General features: G+C 41.5%; 1 protein-coding gene across 1 annotated transcript in view; it reads right to left on the bottom strand.

Annotated features, from left to right (window-relative positions):
- Positions 1-17,532, bottom strand: part of LOC108522715 (delta and Notch-like epidermal growth factor-related receptor) — a 33,200-nt gene that overhangs the window by 3,910 nt on the left and 11,758 nt on the right. The window contains exon 3 of the mRNA XM_017863094.1: positions 6,913-7,159. Within this exon, the coding sequence (XP_017718583.1) occupies positions 6,913-7,159 (247 nt within the window). The remainder of the gene's footprint in view (positions 1-6,912; positions 7,160-17,532) is intronic.

Genomic DNA, 17,532 nt, shown 5'->3' with positions numbered 1-17,532 from the left:
CTAAATCAATGTCAGAGGCTGTTTATTTTATTGCAGGCATTTTTATGCAAGTGTTCATTTTTAAAATAACTACTACTTTTTATCATAAAGATACATTTTAAATGTAAAAAACAAAATAAAATTGGAAGCTAGAGAAAATTATAAAATAGACTAGGGGTTAGCAAACTATAGTCTACAGGCCAATTCCAGCCTGATGCCTGTTTTACAAATAAAGTCTTAGTGGAACATAGTCAAGCCCATTCACACTTCCTGTGGCTGCTTTTGCATAACAAAGGCCGAGTTGAGCAGTCATGACAATATGGCCTGCAAAGTCAAAAATAATTTACAGCTCCCTGATGAAGACCATAAGAATCGCCCTTAGTGTTGCTCTCCAAAGGACGTGTCAATGTTTCGTGCATTATTCTTCAGTCTGCCCATCCCTCAATCCCACATCCCTTCCATTCATTTTACAAATATGTATGAAGCCCGAAGTCCTGCTGAAAGTATTATATATAATAAGTATTATTACATATTTTAACAAAATTGAGAAAATACTCTGCATACTGTTTTGAAAATGACTTTTTTCAATCAATAGTGTGTGTAATGCTTTACTCAGCATTCTCGTTAAGTAAAAAAAAAATAAAAATAAAAAATCCTACAAGTTAAAACATTAATAAGAAAATGTTTCTTCTGTGCTGAGTGGGGTGGGCTGGGTGGAGCACCCAGCATTCACAGTCACATGTTCCCACCTGAGGTAGCTCATGGCCCATGACGTGACCACAGATCATGACACGTGGGAAATGTCTGCTGACGGTCCATGAGGAAGCCAGATCTTTAAAAGACGGGAAGGAGTTGACACACTCCCTCTCCTCCTGGAAAAATAGCTCAAATATCCTAATGTGGTGGCTCCATCTGCAGCTCCTTCCCAGCCCCCCGAGGTGTGATGCATCCAGCATTGTCCTTGGTGCCCACTCAACATCACATTCCATTGTCTTGTTTTCACTGATTGATCATCTCATCTCATCATCATAACAACCTCACCAAGTGAGTACATCTCATTTATCCTGTATTACAGATGATGAAACAGAAACTTAGGAATAATTTTCCTAAGGTCACACCTGGTGGGAGGTGGAGCTTTCTGGCTTCCAAGCCTAGATGCTGAACACTTCATTGCAACCTTCATGTATGTGACGACCCCATAAACTGAAGCCCTCACTTACCCTGTGCCTGACAAGAGCCTGTGTACTGCTGCATTGAAAGGCATCACTTTCAAATCAGCACACCTTCCTTCTCATTAATAAATCTGGCTTACAAATCTCACTTACAAGTCCTGGTTTTCTCACTTACAAACTCTGTGACCCTTGTGTAAATTGTATTGTCTCACTAAGCCCAAATTTCTTTTGCCTATAATGGGGGACTAATGATACATGGGCCCTTACCCTTGTGAGATGCTTGCAAATGAGTTATTTGTGAATGATTTAGCACAGTGTCTGGCCCACGGGAAGCTTTCAGTAAATGTTGGCCATCATGGAGGCACTAACAGAAACGACAGCACCAGTAATATCAGTTAGCATAGACATCTCAAACATCCTATTTGATGACAAGTCTTGGGTGTCTATTTCTTCAAAGAAACAAAAGATACTGCAACCAGTTAGAAGGCAGGTCAAAGAGCTGCTAGTTCATGGTCCTCTGAAAGTCAACCACTAAAACAATGCTGCAGAGAGAATGTCAGATCTTGAGAAAGGCCAAAATTGGAAGGTTTTGAGCTATTGGGGAAAAAAACTGAACATGTCCTCCATGATCTGTTTTCTGTGATCAGGCACTTCTAGCTCGTAGAGCAGTCAACTCAGTGGGACCTCAGTGTCAGAACTTGGAGAGCCCTGCTTTTGCTCCTGCTGGTGAGTTACAAGCTCTTCCCTGCCTGAGTATAAGCAAAGCAAGCACGTTGCAGACGACTCCTGGGATGAGGAAGAAGAGGAGGGGTCTCCTTCTCAACCCTACTAGGAGTTAGCACCAATGGACTCTGACATCAGAATCACCCGACATGGCTTCAGTCACTTGTGACTATCACAGGTGACCCACTCCATGTGTCCTGTGTGGCTGCTGGGCTGCAGTCATTCTGATCCAATGTCATCTCCAGGATAGTAGCAGGGAGACAGCCCATAAAATGGACTCTGGCTGCTGAAAACTAGGGAGAGGATAACATCAAAAGGTCTGAGGTTTTGCCAATGCCTGTCTAGGGTTTCCAGGAAATGGGAGCAAAGAGGGCCAACCAGCCTGAGACCCAGCCATGGCCTCTACACAGCTATGCTGTAGAAACCACACGTTGGAGCTGAATAAACGTTCAGAAGAGAAATTTTCCTAAAGGGAAGGTATTGTTTTAATGTCAATAGTTTTATCTGCAGTCACTGGTGCATGCAGAAGCTTGTCCGTTAGGAATTACGCAGTAAATATTTTTGATATAAATCAGCACCAAATAAGAGCCAGGTTTGTAAATGCTTTCAAGTTTATTCTTTCCTTCCAAGAGTATTCAGTTAAATATCTTCCCCGTGGGCCATATGAGCAGAAGGCTCAGAGGAATCTATCTTAAGCTATTCTAGGGCTGAAATAAAACACTCCTCTTAGCCCTGAAGGATCGTAGCCATGGATGCCTGTAGGGGCAGAGGAATCTGAATTGTAGGGTCTCCCAACACATGAGAGTATAACGCCATGGATTCTGCTCCCTCCTGGTGAATGAAGCCGTTCCAGGAATGACGAGGAGAGAAAACACTCTTGGGCACCAAAGAAACTTGTCAATTCTCTGCTCCCTTTTTTTGGGGGACGGGGGAGTTGGGCAGAGTCTCCCTCTGTCACCCAGGATGGAGTGACAGGGTTTCACCATGTTAGCCAGGATGATCTCGATCTCTTGACCTCATGATCCGCCCGCCTCGGCCTCCGAAAGTGCTGAGATTAGAGGAGTGAGCCACCGTGCCTGGCCTTCTCTGCTCCTTTTTACGTTCTTCATCTCCAATCCAGCAATTTCAGGATTCTGCAAATGTTCCTCTAGGCTGGGGCCACTTACTGAGTTGGTGCCTTGGGATGAGTCTACCTCTCAAGCCGGTCAAGGCCCCCTATTCCAACCCCTAACTGAGATCATCCATTCATTTCAAACCTCAAATGTTAGTGAGGTCTACTACCTGCCAGGACCCACTGGAGACACAGAAATAAAAGCTACTGCCTTTTATTTACAGGGTAGTGGAGTAAAGAGTCAAATAAACAATTAAGGTGGAGCTTGCAAGGGTTGGTATCAGGGCTTCCTGGATGTTGTATTGCCTCAGTTGGCTGTGAAAGGAAGGCACAAAGATGAGCAGCCATGCAGGGCCCGAGTTGGAGGAGGGTTGAGTTCTCTGTCCTCTCTCGCAGTTACATAAGCAAGACTGGGTGCAGCTCCCACCTCAGCACTGGTCCAGATGCTCAGGGTCTCCCAAGTTCTCCCTCCCACTGTCTCCTGCCCACGGAACCTGAGTTCTGGCTTTTGCTTCTATTAGAATGACAAGATCACTGTAAGATCTGAGAATTGGGTTTGGGGGATTTCTTTTGGAGAAAGCAAACTCTTCAAACCTCTTAGCTTGTGTGCCATTCAGATAGAATAATTTGGGTTTTCTCCTCTCTCTCTCTTTTTTTTTTTTTTTTTTGAGATAGAGTCTTGCTGTGTCACCCAGGCTGGAATACAGTGGTGTGATGTCAGCTCACTGCGACCTCCATCTCCCAGGGTTCAAGTGATTCTCCTGCCTCAGCCTCCAGAGTAGCTGGGACTACAGTGCTTATCTTTCATTGCTGTTATCATTCAGTTAGGTAGATATAAGAAAACATTCATGATATTTCACTTTCACTTCTTATCATTCCCACTGTAACCAGAATCTAAAGCTACACTTTCCCAATAAGTACCTTGTAAAAGCTAAGTAGAAATTCAAAAGAAATACAGAACCCATTGATGAAGGACAAAAATCTCAGTGTAGAAGGGCAGACATGTCCTGAAGGAGCGCAGCTGTGAAGGTGACTGCAGCTGGCTCTCAGGCTGCCTGATTTTAGAACTTTGGAAATGAGGTGGAGTCACAGAGACAGTACCCAGGAAGGATGTTCAACCTCTACGGGCCTGCCCAGATCAGATGGAAGAAAGTCCTTGAAGAAAACAAGATGGAGACGAAAAGGACGGAAAAGAGAAAGGATGCAGATGTGTGCTGTTGAGATAGAAAACCCAGGGTTTTTTGTTTTTGTTTTGAGACAGAGTCTCCATCTGTCAGCCAGGCTGGAGTGCAGTGGCGCCATCTCGGCTCACTGCAACCTCCAACTCCCAGGTTCAAGTGATTCTCCTTCCTCAGCCTCCTGAGTAGCTGGGATTTCAGGTGCCCACCACCACGCCCAGCTAATTTTTGTATTTTTAGTAGAGATGGGGTTTCACCAAGTTGGCCAGACTGGTGTTGAATTCCTGACCTCCAGTGATCCACCTGCCTTGGCCTCCCAAAGTGCTGGGATTATAGGTGTGAAGCACCACACCTGGCCAAGTCTTCTCATGTCTTGACTGACACCAACATAGGACATCTCAGGATAGATCATACAGCTACCAGTTCCCTTGAGCCCCAATTTGAAGGCACCAAGCTCAGCCCACTTTTCACTACAGCACACTTACTTTCTGAATTTTGTGCTTGAGATTATTCAATCAGCAAAGGAAGAGATGGCTTACTTCAACAAACAATATTGCTATTTTTGGAACACACACTCTGCAAAAGTCAGTAAAATGTGATCTTAGTTTATTGTTTTATGTTATATAATAGATTTGGAGAAGTAAATATGGGGTTATCTGTTTATACCATCTTTAATATTTGTAATGGATGCTGGGCTTAATACCAAGGTGATGGGTTGATCTGTGCAGCAAGTCACCATGGCACAAGTTTACTTATGTAACAAACCTGCTCATCCTGTGCATGTACCCTGGAACTTAAAACAAATGTTGAAGGAAAAAGTATATATATTTGTAAATTTAATATGACTGCCATAACTCTCCAAGGAGGAAGAGTTATCCCTTTATATAGTTGAGGGAGCTATATTTGTGGAAAGTTAAAAGATCTGTCTAAATCATGCTGCTATAAAGACACATGCATACGTATGTTTATTGCAGCACTATTCACAATAGCAAAGACTTGGAATCAACCCAAATGTCCATCAGTGACAGACTGGACTAAGAAAATGTGGCTCATATATACCATGGAATACTACGCAGCCATAAAAAAGGATGAGTTCGTGTCCTTTGTAGGGACATGGATGCAGCTGGAAACCATCATTCTCAGCAAACTATCACAAACAGAAAACCAAACACCACATGTTCTCACTCATAGGTGGGAATTGAACAATGAGATCACTTGGACACAGGAAGGGGAACATCACACACCGGGGCCTATTGTGGGGAGGGGGAGGGAGATGGAGAGCATTAGGAGATATACCTAATGTAAATGACGAGTTAATGGGTACAGCACACCAACATGGCACATGTATACATATGTAACAAACCTGCACGTTGTGCACATGCACCCTAGAACTTAAAGACACAACTCTTGTTGTGTCTCTGCCAAGCTTTGGTATCAGGATGATGCTGGCCTCATAAAATGAGTTAGGGAGGATTCCCTTTTTCTGTTGATTGGAATAGTTTCAGAAGGAATAGCACCAGCTCCTCTTTGTAACTCTGGTAGAATTTGGTTGTGAATCCATCTGGTCCTAGACTTTTTTTGGTTGGTAGGCTATTGATTACTGCCTCAATTTCAGAGCCTGTTATTGGTCTATTCAGCGATTCAACTTCTTCCTGGTTTAGTCTTGGGAGGGTGTATGCGTCCAGGAATTTATTCATTTCTTCTAGATTTTCTAGTTTATTTGCATAATAGTATTCTCTGATGGTAGTTTGTATTTCTGTGGGATCAGTGGTGATATCCCCTTTATCATTTTTTATTGCATCTATTTGATTCTTCTCTCTTTTCTTTATTAGTCTTGCTAGCAGTCTATCAGTTTTGTCGACCTTTTCAAAANGTTCGTGTCCTTTGTAGGGACATGGATGCAGCTGGAAACCATCATTCTCAGCAAACTATTGCAAAGACATAAAATCAAACACCACATGTTCTCACTCATAGGTGGGAATTGAACAATAAGATCGCTTGGACACAGGGAGGGGAACGTCACACACCGGGGCCTATTGTGGGGAAAGGGGACAGGGAAGGGATAGCATTAGGAGATATACCTAATGTAAATAGTGCAGCACACCAACATGGCACATGTATACTTATGTAACAAACCTGAACGTTGTGCACATGTACCCTAGAACTTAAAGTATTTAAAAAAAAAAAAAAGAAAGAAAAACAGATCAATCTAAACTATGGAGTCAGGTAATGGAGTCATTAAGACTTGAAGCTATACTTCACCAGAACTTACACTCTTTCTATGACACCACATTAACTCCTTATAAATCAGGATACTGATTTATAAACATTCACTCTAAAAGTAGAAAGACAGCTCTTTATCCTTCTTTTACTAGGCCCTTAAGTCAAATGAAATCATTAAACGTTGACGGTTTGAAGAGCAACACGGCAAAAGACATTCCCCAAAAAAATTCATCAAAAAAGTTTTTAATACACAGTGATTACAAATCAGATATTTATAGTCACAGAGCAACCCAAATTAGATGAACAAATATATTCAATGTAAACAAAGCAAAAGGAAAAGCTAGCAGCAAATTAAAAGAAGTTTGCTTATCAAGTGGCCGAATGATCTATCCCCGAATACAACATGGAACCTATGTTTCATTCTTTAAAATCTCTTTGCAGATGGAAAGTCCTGTGTATAATATGACACTGTTCCCAAGAATGCACATGTGAAGGCAGCATTCCCCACGCCGCCACCGCAGCCCACCTGGCATGCCGGATGGATGCAATGGCATTGCTGAACTCGCTGTCGATGCTGCGGCAGTTGTAGAACTCCTCATAGGCTGGCCTAGAAGAACCCTGGTACTCGATGCGGCTGATGCGGCAAATCCCCACAATCAGGATGATCAGCATGAGGATGAAGGCCACGCAGAGGGCTCCGATGATGATGTAGAGGGAGTGCCGCGGCATGTTGGTGAGGCTCTCCGCCATGTGCCCAGACTTCCACTGGAGGTCTGTAGGCAAAAATAAGCAAATGGCTGGGTTTGAGTTGTGACCTTTGAGAATGTGAAAGCTTTTTTCATCTTTGCATAGATAACTTAAAACCTAAGGGCCATTCAAACTTGGAAGAATTATTTTCTATGGATTATCCAGACCCAGGGTTAATATCCTTAAGACATAAAGCCTTCTTAAGAATCATTAAGGAAAACCAGAGGCTGGGTGCGGTGGCTTATGGTTGTAATCCCAGCACTTTGGGAGGCTGAAGTAGGTGGATCACTTGAGGTCAGGAGTTTGAGACCAGCCTGGCCAACATGGTGAAACCCCATCACTACTAAAAATACAAACATTAGCTGGGCATGGTGGTGGATGCCTGTAATCCCAGCTACTCGGGAGGCTGAGCTAGTAGAATCACTTGAACCCGGGAGGCAGAGGTTGCAGTGAGCCAAGATCGCACCACTGCACTCCAGCCTGGGTGACAGAGTGAGACTCTGTCACAAAAAAAAAAAAAAAGAAAGGAAAAACCAGAAATACGCCACAGAAAAACAAAGGATATGAGGAGGAATTCATAAAAAAAAAAAAAAATACAAATAGAAAATTACTTGGTTTTGGAATTACACAAAAGTGCAATTCCTCTATCAGCTCCCAAATATTACTTTAAGATTATAACCACAGTTGGCAAGGGTACCCAGAAATGAGGACTATAAGTTGATATAAAACCCTTTCATTTACTAATTAGCATATGCTCTGACCCAGATGTTCCCATTTTAGGATGTATGCTGGGGAAGTAGCCCAGGAAACGTAGCCTTATGTGTGAAGATGCTCATCTTTAAGATGCTATCACAATTTTTAAATGTTATCACCTATTACATATTTAGAAAAAGTCTCAGAAAATCACACAGACAACCATGTACTCACTGCTCAGTTAATAAATGTTAATATTTTACCATTTTTTAAGATTTATTTCAGATAGTTTTTTAAAAAGAAATAAAATATGGCTGGGCGTGGTGTCTCACACTTGTAATCCCAGCACTTTGGGAGGCCAAGGCAGGCAGATTGCTTTGAGCTTAGGAGTTTTAGACCAACCTGAGCAGTATGGCAAAACCCTTTCTCTACAAAAAATACAAAAATTAGCCAGGCATAGTGGCACACGCCTGTGGTCCTGGTTACTCAGGAACCTGAGGCTAGAGAATTGCTCGAACCTGGGAGACGGAGGTTGCAGTGAGCTGAGATCATACCATCACACTCCAGTCTGGGCAACTGAGTGAGACCCTGTCTCAAAAGAAGAAAAACACACACACACAAATATAACTAGAGTTCCCTCACCCCATACTCTCTCTCCATTCCACCAGCAACAACATAATTTATAAAAGTCAAAAAATAAAAACCTAAATATTTAACATTCAGTGAGATGAAAAGATATCCACTAAACAACAAAAGAATAAAAGCCTGTTACCAAACAGGATCTACTTGGACAGTACAATAATTTGACAATATCTTATGAGTTTAAAATGTCTATATACACATTGAAAAGGTCAGAAGGATAGTATGATAATGATGGCAAACGTACACTGATTTCTTAGTATAAACTAAGCTCTTTAAAAACAGCTCATTTAATCATTATAACCACCAGAAGATATATTATTCTCTCTCCCCACTTTACAAACGAGGCCTAGAGAATTGACATCACTTGGAGTGAATGCCTCTGATACTAGTCAGGATCTGAGATCTTGGCCTTTGCATAGCAAAATACTAACAACAGTGATCTCTAAAAGACAGAATTAAAAATGATTATTTTCCTCTGTATACTTCTGAGTCTTTTCCAGCTTTTTAAAAATAAGAATGTATTCCTTTTCCGATAAAGAAATAAGCAATCCATCATTTAAATAAGACATCCATAGGATCATCTTCCAGCATAAGAGTGGAAATAGGATCAGCCTTGGGATCACACCAACCTTGCTTTCAATCTCAGCTCCTACATTTACTTGATCTTGAGTTTCCGTTTCTTTGTTTGTAAAATGGAAATAACAACATATACCCCACTGGCTTGCTGCAGCATGAGTTAGAAAACATGTTTTTAAAATATTTAAAACTTTTAACTTTCTAAAAGTTTTAAAAAAAAAAGGTTTAACTTTCTAAAAGTTTTAAAAAAAGTTTTAACTTTCTAAAAAAGTTAAAAAGTTCACTCCTGGACACGTGGTGGTGGTCCCCAAAGACAAGCAGCTGTGGTGGTGGAGGAGGGAAGGATAAAGGGTCACATGCTCTGAGTTGAGGATTATTGAGCATGGCCCTGTGTCCTTCCTAAGAACACCAATCTGTATTAGCAGGAAAAACTGGAAGGACAGGATGTAATCTCTGTGCTTGGCATAGGTCAAGAACATCAAGTTATTTCCTGTTTATAGATCTGCACCCAAATGAAATGCTCTAGATAGTGTATACAGGATTTGAAAGGAAATTGTGGAAATTTTAAAGAGCTAGGTAAGACCAAAGAGAAACTGAACTCATATGGAAAAAAGGATGCTTTCTCTACTCACACCACCAACACCACCACTCCACACTTCCCCACCCACACCAGGACATCATTTTCGTGGTAGAATTCCAAGTGCCTGCAAATGAGATTCACAGGTTAGTGGAAACAGAAATGAGCCTGTCTTTCCATGAAATCCACAGGACTCTTTTCACTGTTCCATTATCGGAGAGAGTATTTGTGGCCTCTGGATACTCACACCCTCATCTTAGCTGTATCTTCAGTCATCATAGATCTAAGAATCACAGTTAGCTATTCCTTACCTTGAAAAGTTGCAGTCAGTCTGAAGAAGAGCACAGATAGACACCCAAACAGGGGACCAGGCCTGCAGACTCACTTTCTAGAAGCTAACAGAAAAATGACCCATGCACCCAGCCTGGATGCTTCCTGAGAATTTGAGAACAGATGAATAATGCGATTTCTGAGTTCACATCCAGACCCTCCTGAATATTTCACCAAAACCTTTGAAACCTGGTTTGTCATTTGAGTCTGCCTGCCTGAGTTCATAAGGCCTGTGAAGCTTAGTAAAACTAAATGACCATTAGTGCATTGACTGCTTCATCTAAGCCAACTCACACACAGGCAGACAAAGTGACATAAATCACCAGAAACAAATAGTCACAATGGAAGGGAGAAGGTGTTTTGGGAAACCAGAACCAAGGCTCAATCCCCAAATCTGCAGCCATCTCATTTGGCAATACCTAGTGTGCACTGAGAGAGACAACTCATTTTTCTGGCTGAAAAAGCAAGCGTGATTCACTTCATTTCCAAGTATTATAACATTCTCTAAAAAATTCAGTTGCAGGCAGGAGTCCAGCACTCAGCAGAGTATGTTATAACATCCATTTAGCATCAACACAAGGGCAGCCAGTACTATGTTTCTCCTCCAACTTGGTAGAGTGCTCAGATCTGATCACTATGGAAGATCACACGAGTTCTTGATGAGTTCTTGCAGTCTATGCATAAGCTTCATAGAATTAACTTACACAACACATCAATTGTGTATACACAGTGAGTGCACAACCACATGGCCATTAAAGTGAAAAAAACAACCATACTGGGCTATGTGCACAATGCGGTGTCCCAGGTCTGACTGCCTGCATTTATGACCATCTGCTCCATTTCCCAAAACTCTGTATTCCAAGCTGTTTGGACTTTTGGAGAAACTTTCTCAAGATTTATTGTAAAAGCTCTGCTTTCCTCCCTCCCCCTGCCCTTTTCTTTAAAGCTAGATTCCACCTCACTGTCATCTAAAACTTTTTTGATAGAAATGACTGTGGCTGCTTTATAGGCTAATTGGTTTAGTAGCTGGGATGGATCTGGCTAAGTCCAACGCTAGGTCTGAGAGGCAGCAAATTTATCTATGCCAGGTGCCTGCAACCACCATCTCTCAGTCCAGATGCTATCCTCATAAGTCATTGCTTTGCTGCATCCCAGGAGTCCCATCACATGAATCGTTGACTACTTTGGCTACAGCATGGCACAGGGAAGAACCGTGAACCAGAATGTGCCAGATGGGTTCATCTCATCAGCACCAGCAGGTGCATGACCAGGAATGCATACGCACGAGCTGCTCAAGAAAAATGTCACACTTGTAAGTCTGACGGATCATTTTCATTTTTTTAAACTAAATTAGTTTGAGGTTTTGTATTTACCAAAGTGCCTTTGCATTAAACATTTCAGTTGGTCCTAAACAAACACCTTGAGCTAGGCAGAGGTACTAGACTTGGAGCAGCTGTTCAAGGTGAGGCAGGCAGTCAGTGGCCAAGCTGAGAATAAAATCAGACCCACCTCCACTCTGCCAAAAATAGACTCCAGTCAATTTGTACATTGAGTCTAAAATACATAGCCCATATCTATTTTTTAATTTACCTAGATGAATGTAGCTAGACTAGTTAATTTGCTTACCTATGTTATTTTGAAAAAGAGCAAAAGTGAGACTGTGTCTTATGAAGATGTTACTTAGCTTAATAATTTTTAAGATTACTTGTTGCCTAGAACAATCTTGAGGAGGGATGTCAATTACTTTGTTTTCTATAGCTAAAGGTTAGCAGGACAATCAAAGCAGTCAGTGAAACTGAAAAAAGATTAACAACTCTTGTTAATCTCCAGAAGAGAAATGAATGTGAAAAGGGAATGAAAGAGATCATCTCCTGTATGGGATCCAGTCACTGAGCACTTTAATTAAGGTCCTACTTTGTGCCAGGCACAGTGCTGAGTGACAGAGATGGAAAGCAAGGGAAAATAGAAAAGTAGGCTCATGTAGTTTCCAGTTTTCTGACGGATGCAGGGATCAGGCAAATGAACCCCCAAACCAAGTAAAAGTACAACTGTGCTATGTCTACAAAGGACGAGCTCTTCAGTGCAGCAGGAGGACAGGGGATATTTCATGTCACTGACTGTCAAGAGAGCTTGCACAACAGGAGCCCTTAGGGAGTTAGGTTCTAAGTGTGAGTGGGCAGTAACCAGGGACAGGCAAGAGCAGAGGGAAGACCGCACAGGCAAAGAACCAGAGTGAGCACAGGCCTGTGGGAGGGGGTGAGGGAGCAGAACAAAGGCTGGAAGGAGAACAGCGCGACTGCTTGAGAGAGAGGCAGAGAGTGGCCGCAGCAAGAAGGGATCTCCTTACAGGGTAGGGCAGTGTGGCCTTGGGTCTTTAGTCACTTATTTATTTTAATAGGAGTTTGGCACAGTCAGGGTTGGAAACAGGGGGAGGGAAGTTCTGAGTGTTCCAATTTGCACTTTGAAAAGATCCTTCTGGCTGTGCATGAAGAAAGGGTTTGAGGAGCAAGGACAGAGGCCAGTTCAGAGGCTCCTGCAGGATGGGGCAGAGTTCGTGGTAGCTTGACCTGTGGTGATGGGCATGGAGACAGAGAGAGAGGAATGGATGTGAATGCTGTGTTCGGGGGGAATCCACCAGACTAAATGCAGCTCCTACAGACAGGCCAATGAGGGGAGAGAAACCAGGAGGACAATTCTCAGTTTCCTGGCTTTTATTGCTGGCTGGCTGAGGTGCTGTAGCCAAGTGAGACAACCAGGTTTGAGAGTTTGAGAGGAAGATCCTGAGTTTGGTTTTTTTTTTTTTTTTTTTCTTGAGGCGGAGTCTCGCTCTGTTGCCTGGACTGGAGTGCAGTGGCCGGATCTCAGCTCACTGCAAGCTCCGCCTCCCGGGTTTACGCCATTCTCCTGCCTCAGCCTCCCAAGTAGCTGGGACTACAGGCGCCCGCCACCTCGCCCAGCTAGTTTTGTATTTTTTTTAGTAGAGACGGGGTTTCACCGTGTTGGCCAGGATGGTCTCGATCTCCTGACCTCGTGATCCGCCTGTCTCGGCCTCCCAAAGTGCTGGGATTACAGGCTTAAGCCACCGCGCCCGGCCCTGAGTTTGGTTTTATACATGTTAAATTGGAGGTACCAATTCTGGACATGGGCTTTGGGAAAGAACATATGACTAAATCCTCAAAAGCAATCGCAACAAATGCAAAAATTGACAAGTGAGACCTAATTAAACTAAAGAGCACAGCAAATAAACTATTGACAGAGTAAACAGGCAACCTACAGAAGAGGAGAAAATATTTGCAAATGGTGCATCCAAGAAAGATCTAATATCCAGAATCTATAAGAAATTTAAGCACTGAACAAACAAAAAACAAATAACCTCATTCAAAAGTGAGCAGGATATATGAACAGACACTTCTCAAAAGCAAGCTTATACGTGGCCAACAAACATGAAAAGAGGCTCAACATCACTAATTATCAGAGAAATGCAAATCAAAACCACAATAAGATAACCATGTCCCACCAGTCAGATGGCGATGATTAAAAAGTCAAGAAACAACAGACATTGGCAAGGCCGAGAGAGAAAGGGAATACACTGTTGGTGGAAATGTAAATTAGTTCAGCCACTGTGGAAAGCAGTTTGGAGATTTCTCAAAGAACTTAGAACTACCACTCAACTCAGCAATCTCATTACTGGGTATGTATCCAAAAGAAAACAAATTGTTCTACCAAAAAAATAGACACTTGCACGTTCACTGCAGCGCTATTCACAATAGAAAGATTCAGAATCAACCAAGGTGCCCATCAATGGTGGATTGAATAAAGAAAATGTGGTACATATACAGCATGGAATACCATGCAGCCATAAAAAAAGAGTGAAATAACGGCCTTTGCAGCAACATGGATGCAGCTGAAGGCCATTATCCTAAGTGAATTAACATAGGAGCAGAAAAACAAACACCACATGTTCTCACTTATAAGTGGGAGCTGGCCAGGCACGTTGGCTCACACCTGTAATCCCAGCAGTTTGGGAGGCCGAAGTGGGTGGATAGCTTTGATCTTAGGAGTTCCAGACCAGCCTGGCCAACATGGTGAAACCCCATCTCTACTAAAGATACAAAAAAATTAACCGGGTGTCATGGCACATTCCTGTAATTCCAGCTACTTGGAAGGCTGAGGCACAAGAAGGGCTTGAGTCTGGGAAGCGAAGGGTGCAGTGAGCTGAGATCCCACCAGTGAACTCCAGCCTGGGTGACAGGGTGAGACCCTGTCTCAAAAAAAAAAAAAAAAAAAAAAGAAAAAAAGGAGCTAAACATTGGGTACTTGTGGACATAGAGGCCACAACAATAGAATTAGGGAGGAAGGAAAGGGAGGGGAGAAATGGTTAAAAAACTAATGGGGACTATAGTCAGTACCTGGGTGACAGGATCATTCATATCCCAAACCTCAGCATCATACAATGTACCCAGGTAAAAATCTAAACATGTACTCCCTGAATCTAAAATAGAAGTTGAATAAACAAATAAATTGGAAGTACTTTTAAGACACCCAAGCAGTTATGTCTAATAGTTAAATTTTGAAGTTTAGCTCATCATTTTGGTTAATAAGAGCTGATATTTATTGAGGGTTCAATGTATGCTGGACACTAAGTGTTAAGTGCTAACTCACCTATTCCTCCTATAATGCTTTGAGGTAGATACTGTTATTACATTCATTTTATATAGAAGCAACTGAGACTAAGAGGGAAGCTATGTGCCCAGGGTTACACAGATAGTAAGTGGCAGTCCCTGAGTTTAAGCCCAGCTGCTCTGGTTCTAAAGCCACACACTTCAATCAATAAGGAATGTTTTCCAAACTGTAGATCATAGAAATCAATGTAATGGGGCCAGACTCACATTAAAAAAAAAAAAATTAGAGAACTATTTCAGAGTTTGTCACACTTATAAAAAGTTAAGTATTATTTTACGTTGTGTGTGTTTGTGTGTATATTAGTCTGTGTGTTACATGCAGTGACAAGATGTAAAACATACTACTTATGTGGGTTGCACTCAAAAGGCATGAGAAGCATTTCCCTATGCTGTACACATCCATCAGTGCTCTTCAGAGAGACAATGGAAAGTTCCTCCTCATGAGATTCTTTGGAATAAAATAGTCAAGATTACATCAATAACAACTACCTATCTATATAATGCCTGTGGTCCTACAATATTCTGTACTTATAGAAAATTGGTTATTAACCCAAAATTATCTAATTTACCAAGATTCCATCAGAGATGGGAAATTTCATTTTCAGCACATGCTCAGAGACTTCTAGTTGTTCAAAGAGAAAGACAGCTGATGATAATAATTAAGGCAATCATTTATTAAGTACCTAGTATGTACCAGTCACTGAACAATATTGGTTACATTTACTATCCCATTTATCAAGGCCTAAGGCTCAGAGACCTTGTTTTCTGGCCCAAGGATAAATACCTGAGCTAGAATTCAAAATCAGCTCAACTCATAGAATTGAGTTATCAACCACAAAACTCCACAACAGCATTCTTTCCGCTCAATCAGTATGTTTTCCCCACATCTAGCCTCAATCCCTCCCTGAGAAGTAGAGGATGCATTCCTGGTGTCCCAAGTATGTACTAAAGGTAATTATGGATTCAGTGGGATTTGCAAGTTACCCTTGAATCCCACCACCATTGCTTTGGAGGGGAAAAGTTCTAAAAGGCAAAAAGCCAACTTATAATGAAATGCTCATGAAAAGTTAAAAGATAATCACCAACCAAAATCAAAATATTAAATGCAAAAACCCTTTGACAACTTTATCTTTGAGAATTTCTGTTATTGATATTCTCACATAAGTAAGCACAAAGATGCTGCTATGATCTGAATGTATGTGACTCCCAAGTTTAAATGTTGCAACCTAATTGATACAGTTAGGCACTGTGTCCCCACCCAAATCTCATCTTGAATTGTAGCCCCCATAATCCTCATAATCCCCACGTTAAGGGAGAGACAGGTGGAAGTAACTGAATCATGGGGGCAGTTTCCCCATCCTGTTCTCATGATAGTGAGTTCTCACGAGATCTGATGGTTTTCTAAGAGGTTCTTCCCCATTCACTCAACAGTTCTCCTTCCTGCCACCTTGTGAAGAAGGTGCTTTACTTCCCCTTTGCCATTTGCCATGATTGTAAGTTTCCTGAGACCTTCCCAGCCATGCTGGACTGTAAGTCAATTAAACCTCTTTCCTTTATAAATTACCCGGTCTCAAGCAGTTCTTTATAACAGTATGAAAAAAACTAATACACTAATTGACAAAGCGATGGTATTAAGAGATGTAGTCTTTGGGAAGTGATTAAGTCATGAGGGCTCTGCCTTCATGAAGTAGGTTAATGTAAAAGAGGCCCAAGAGAGCCACCTTGCCCTTCCACCATGTGAAGACACTGCCAGAAGGCCCTATCTATGAGGAATGGACCCTCATCAGACACTGGATCTGCCAATGCCTTGCTCTCAGACTTCCCAGCCTCCAGAACTGTGAGCAATTACTTACTGCACGGTATTTTATTATAGTATATCAAGCAAACTAAGACAGGTGCATATATATAAGAATATTCATTCTAGTATTGCTTTAAATAGCAAACCCCTCCAAATGTATTATCTATCAATAGGGGTCTGATTAAATAAATTTTAGAGATGCTAAAGAATGGAAATACCATGTGACATTTTAAAAAGTGACACAGATCTGCATAAGATAGTGTGGGTGCTCCTTCAGGATATACTGGTACACATAAAAGCAATATATTGAAGAGTGTGTATAAAACTCTCATTTGTACAGGAGAAAATAGGAACTTATCTATTGACTGATGCATCTACAAGAATACGCAATAAATGTCTAACAGTAGTTACCTTTAAGGAGTGAGATGGGGATCTGGATAAAGCAAGATATTAATTAATTTTATTTTTAAACATCTTGGTTTATATAAAAATGAGAACCAAAGAAGCCAACCTATTTGTATAATAAGAACTGCCCATATAATATAATGATTTGATAAGTTTCTTTAACTATTATTAAATGCTATCTATTATTAAAGGAAGAGGCCCAAGACATCCACCTATACTTCATACTCTGGCCCTGGGAGGAGTTACATTCCCTTTCCCTGGTTGTCTAGAGGTGGCTGTGCAAAGCCTTACAGCGACTCATCATATATTGAAACCTGCCCTCAGATTACAAGCTCCCAAAGGAAGGGGATGTTTCGTCAACCCTTATATCCCAGAACTACACTCAATTCCTGACAATAAAGAGCCACTGATTCCTTATGGAATGCATAAATCTAAGATAGCCTATTTGCCTATTTCTCAACTGCAAAATATCATTAATTCAATAGTTTAACTGTATTTAACCATAGATTCAACTGTTTAATATACAAAACTGCTCACTGTCAGTCAGCGAGGTTAACTATAACTCTAACTTTATAAACCTTACACAGACAAAGCAAAACACACCAACACTGCTATGTCAAGATTTACAGATATTTTGATTTTTAGACCTTGATTCTAGGAAGGCATGTTTTCCCTTTATTATAATTAAAAAAAAAA

This window comes from Rhinopithecus bieti, unplaced genomic scaffold (genome assembly GCF_001698545.2).
Source record: "Rhinopithecus bieti isolate Rb0 unplaced genomic scaffold, ASM169854v2 scaffold_67750, whole genome shotgun sequence".
NCBI classification, from domain to species: domain Eukaryota; kingdom Metazoa; phylum Chordata; class Mammalia; order Primates; family Cercopithecidae; genus Rhinopithecus; species Rhinopithecus bieti.
This window is presented reverse-complemented; position numbering and strand designations above follow the sequence as displayed.